Source organism: Amaranthus tricolor, chromosome 10 (assembly GCF_026212465.1).
Source record: "Amaranthus tricolor cultivar Red isolate AtriRed21 chromosome 10, ASM2621246v1, whole genome shotgun sequence".
In the NCBI taxonomy this organism is placed as follows: Eukaryota; Viridiplantae; Streptophyta; class Magnoliopsida; order Caryophyllales; family Amaranthaceae; genus Amaranthus; species Amaranthus tricolor.
Genome location: NC_080056.1, coordinates 2,066,975 through 2,072,117, shown reverse-complemented (window position 1 = coordinate 2,072,117; position 5,143 = coordinate 2,066,975). Strand labels below are relative to the sequence as shown.

At 28.8% G+C, this 5,143-nt stretch overlaps 1 protein-coding gene across 1 annotated transcript; it reads right to left on the bottom strand.

Annotated features, from left to right (window-relative positions):
• Nucleotides 1-864: 864 nt before the first annotated feature.
• Nucleotides 865-2,818, bottom strand: LOC130826238 (uncharacterized). Its single transcript, XM_057691825.1, has one exon. The coding sequence runs from the start codon at nucleotides 2,468-2,470 to the stop codon at nucleotides 989-991; it is 1,482 nt and encodes a 493-aa protein (XP_057547808.1). The 5' UTR covers nucleotides 2,471-2,818; the 3' UTR covers nucleotides 865-988.
• Between the last annotated feature and the right edge of the window lie 2,325 nt (nucleotides 2,819-5,143).

Sequence of the window (5,143 nt, the reverse complement as noted above, 5' to 3'; positions counted from 1 at the left end):
AAATATTATTTAAATCGTTTAATTATATACTTTTATAATATAATTTTTAGAATTGCATAATTTAAAATAAAAAAAAATTAAAATAATAGTATATATTGATCAACCCCATAAAGTAGAACAAACCAACTGAAATTTGTCTGTCATAATCTTATACTTAAGTGTTCCATTGATTCTATCTACATGTCATACTATAATGCTACTACTATATATCCCGTACTACACAATTTATTTTATTTTATTTTATCTTAATTCTATCTTAACTAATTACGCTATTTTAAATTCTGGATATAACCTTACTCTCTAATACATAATTATTATAACTCATTTACTTAATTCATTATTCTTTCTGCTAAAATTAAATAAGATAAATAATAAAAATACTTCTATACTTTTATCATATGGAGAGTATCAATATCACTAATAAATTATGCCTTTTTTATTATACTCTTCAAATTTTCAAGAGTTTGCTATCAACAATAACATATTTTTCTTACAATATATTACTACTAATAACAAGTTCACATAAACAAGAAAATTTGCAAAATCATTCCTATATGGCTATATCAATCACTAATGAGATTTCGCATTTTATTATACTTTATTTATATTTTTGAGTTTGCTATTAGTAGTAATATTTTCTGTTGCTGCACAAAATTAGATTATTCTAAATTTAATTTAATAACCAGATTGTCGGGATTTTTACATGTATACTTTATTTGTATCAAAATTAACTTGATCAGAATTATCACCAAAATTTCTACACAAAGCCAAAGAAGAGAAAGAATAACAAACATTTAAGAGCACAAATTTCACAAATGTATTAAAATTTCTTGCCACTACAAACTATGCTACAATAATTCCAAATTTCCAAAATTGTTTCCATTTTTATTAACAGAATTTGCACATGATTAACAACATAATAAAAACTGTGATTTATTACCCTATGTATTTCTTTTTGCCCACTTTCTTGCATAACTAACACTAACTACTATTGACTACCCAAACAGTCACTATAAACAGAAGAATATAATTTGTGAGATGCACAAATTTCTCTCATAATCACATTATTAATATCAACATTTCCACCATTATTATGCCCATTTTGCACCACACTTACATGATCAGACAACCTTAAGAAACTCGAATTTGAGTTCACTGAGTTGAACCCAGTGAGTGAACTCAGCTCAAAGATTGGCTCAGTTGGTGTAATCAAGTTTATGTTTTTGGAAAGATGTCCACTGTGAACCAGTTGGTTCACGAGTCCTAACTCGGTCACTGAGTTAGGACTCTTTCCCTTGTGCTCAATAACAACTCGAACTATATCCGTCAAAGCTGCATTGGCGAATCGACGAACTCCTCGGCTTCCGCCAACGATGACGGCTGGATTGAGCAGAGGATTGGTGTTGGTTTCACGAGTCTTTCCCGAGTTCCTCCTTCCATGACGCCGAGTTGACTCAGTTTCTGAGTTAGACCATAAGAATAGCGATTCGGAGCTTTTGTTCCGGACACGGCTAAACGGGTCGGATAATATCAAAGTCCGTCTTACATCAACAAGCATCATATGCTTGAATTGTCGGCGGACCCGCCCGAGTAACATCGGGTAGCTTGCCCATCTTCTCAGACTAATAGGAACATGATCCAAGAATCCAGATAGCGAGTCTTCCGGGTCAAGCTCATTTACATCAAACCCAACAACCGATCCATAACTCAACCGAATCAACTCAGTCAACTCGCTCGAGTTCCCCTTTTTACCCCAAATTGATTCTTTTTCTCCATCACCCACTTCCCTCAAATACCGATTCAACCCATTTCCAAACTCACCAAACCTCCCGAGTTCACTCCCGAGTTGAACGAGTTTGAGGAACGATTCACACTCAGACTTAACCAAATTACCAAATTTCAACACCGAAGATGGAGAATTAAAAATAAACACAAAATCTGAACGAGAAAGAACACCAGAATGATGAATTACACGTAAAAAACTTCTTAATTCAACTTCTTTTAAATCTTCAGAAACATGCCCAACAATCAAATCTGTCATGGCTTTTGTCCCTCTCGAGAACAGAGTGCCCATACCTTGTAAAGCAGGGGAACCAATGCGGGTAAATTTAGGCGAAAAAACACTTAAAACAGACAATCTTTTGTGGGTATTTCTGGGAAATTTGTTACTCTGATGAAGAAATCTTCTAGAAGGATTTGCATGGTGGTTAACTACAGTAGAAGGTTCGAAAGTAGAAAGGGTAAACAGAAGCAGAGTAGCAAAAACTAAAATCCCACAAATCGAAAGTGTAGATTGGGTTTTAGAAAGTAATAAATTGGAAGAAGAAGAGGGTTTTTTAATGGTGAAATTCCCATTATTATAATCTGGGTTATGATGAAATAAGATTAAGAAAAAACCCATTCCCCATTTTTCATTATTATTGTTGTTTTTTCCTCCATTGTTAGGGCTTGATTTTGCTGAAAAAACCATTGAAGGGAGAAAAAGAAGGAGAAATTGGTAGAGTATTAATGGAAAATGGGTGGTTCTTGAAGGATGTGGGGATGGTATTTATATAATGATAATAATAATGGAAAGAATTGAATTGATATGGTATGGTAATGGCCTAATGGGATGATAGGAAGCTGTAGAATGTGGAAATGTGGTTTGACAGTTATAAGTTGTGAGTTATGAAAATGCAACATATATTTTTTAACTCATGTGAATGTGAATTTCATTAGATCTCCTTGTTTATCTCCTATGTGTATTTGTTTGTCTCTACTTACTCTCATCCTCTCCTTCCTTGTGTGATTCTCAAAAATTGACCTAAAAACAATTCATTTTAATGGTTTCTGTTTATTATGCTCTGATGTATGCAATTTTATTTTTATAATGTCGGTGAAAGTATTGTTTTCACTTTTTTATTGAATATCATTTTTAAGTTTTGGGTATGTTAGCAGAATTCTTATTTAAAATAATTGACATTACGTACTTCAATTAAAACAAGACTATTATATCTCTTATTTTTAATTACATGAATATATAGTAGATAATTTAAATTACAGATAATTTAATGAGTTATTTTAATATAGTTAATCATAATTCATAAATCATAAATATATAGTAGATCATTGCATTATACTCCATTTGTCTTCTATGTAAAAGATTGATTGTGAATTCCCCTACCTAAAATGCCTCACCATGAGTTTTTATGGACTTATATATAGAATATTATTATTTATGGAATAAATTGGACTTAGTGCAAAAATTTATTATCGTGTATTACTCCATAATTATCTCCTATTCCAATAATTCATATTTTTACTTCTTGCCAAGTCTAAAATTGATGCTCAATAATAACTTGCTATTCTGGTTCTGGCTATATTATTACTTCTATTACGTATAACTATACTCATCATTATCGTCATTATTATTACACTTATAGTAAAGGAATGTCAGAATTGTTCCTAAAATAGAAGTATAAATCATTTTTTCACCCAACCTCCATTAAAAGGGAATAAAAGTATTAAATTAAATTTAAATGTAACTAATTGGAAATAATTAAAATTTAAGATATTAAGATAATCCAATTTAAGGAATATTGCATCACAAAAAATTTTAATGTGAAAGATATTAAGATATTAATTTTAAGGGAAATTCCATATGGTAGAATCGAACAATCATAAAACGCCAGTTGTAGCACCTTTATAAGATTTTCCCACATGGTAGCATGCAGTTTATGCTTTATCTAACTGCTATAGCATTTTCTGTTAAATTTTTGTCAATTTTCGTTTAATATATCATTTTAACATTTCTACCCTTATTAAATGTTGGTTGTTGTCTTTGTAATTATCCCTAAACTATTTTTACGCTCTCAAATGTTTAATTTACCATTTTAACATTTAATTCATCAATGCTCTCACATGTTTAAGGCAAATTATAAAGACAATAATCAACACTTAAAAAGGGTAAAAACGTCAAAATGTTATATTAAACGGAAATTGACAAGAATTTAACGGAAAATGCTTCGACAGTTAAATAAAGCATAAACTGAATGCTACCATATGGAAAAATCGTACAAAAGTGCTACCATTGGTGTTTCATGAAAGTTCGATGCTACCATACGAAATTTCCATAATTTTAAATATATATTATTATTAAAAAATTAAAATTAAAATTTTTTTGCATTAGATAATAAAGATCTAATTCCAAAATGTTTTAGAATTAGTTAAAGTCAATAATTATTTCATTCAAATTTAGGGTTATCAAGATAATCTAAATTATTATCTATTTAGTTGATTTTGATGTATTAATAAGATAAATAAATCACATACTGAATGAGGGAACAAAAACCACAAACTAAAGAATAGAAGAAACATAGTAGTAAAAAAATTAAATGACATATCAATTATAGGAGTATTAAGCAAATACGATTTGTTGAAGAATTAATTAGCTCTTAAATAGGAAAAAACCTTAAAAGGAACATTAATATAAAAGCCACATAATCTTTTAATTGTTTTGCACAAAATTTATTTTGTAGATGTTATTAATATGTTTAAAAAAGGAAAAAGATTTAAATTTCTAGCTACAAATGTCAAAAGTTCAAAATGTCAAGCAATAATGAATTTTTAAAGTTCTACTTTCTGTGTTTTCATTTCTTCTTCCCATAAATTTTTTGTGCAAATATCAATGCAAACATAAAAATTAATTAATTTTAATTGTGGGTTTTAAAAAATATATATTAAGACGAGTCTATCAAAATTAAACATAAATATGTTTTTTCATATAGATTGATGAAAAAATTATTATCAAACTTTGACACTAAAATTCGTAAATTTTATTTGAAAGAACATATAAAAACGGAGAGAGTAATAACTTGCTATTAATTTGAAATGAATATTAAATGACATCGATTGTAGTAGCAGATAGCAATCAAGATTTTTCGAAGAGTTAAATATTTCTTAAACTAGGTGATTGTCCGTGCGAAGCACGGGTTATTTAATATTTTATCTTATTTAACATATTTTTACGTAAATAAATAAAAAATATAAAAAACAGACGAATAAAAAAAATAATATTGATATGCAATTTGAAATATAGGTTTGTGTACCATAATATACATTAGACGGAAAATAAAGTTAAACGATATATAAACCTAGTGAAATG

What these genes read in the sequence shown, in the direction of transcription:
- LOC130826238 (XM_057691825.1), bottom strand. Translation starts at nt 2,470, where the DNA reads ATGGTTTTTTCAGCAAAATCAAGCCCTAACAATGGAGGAAAAAACAAC.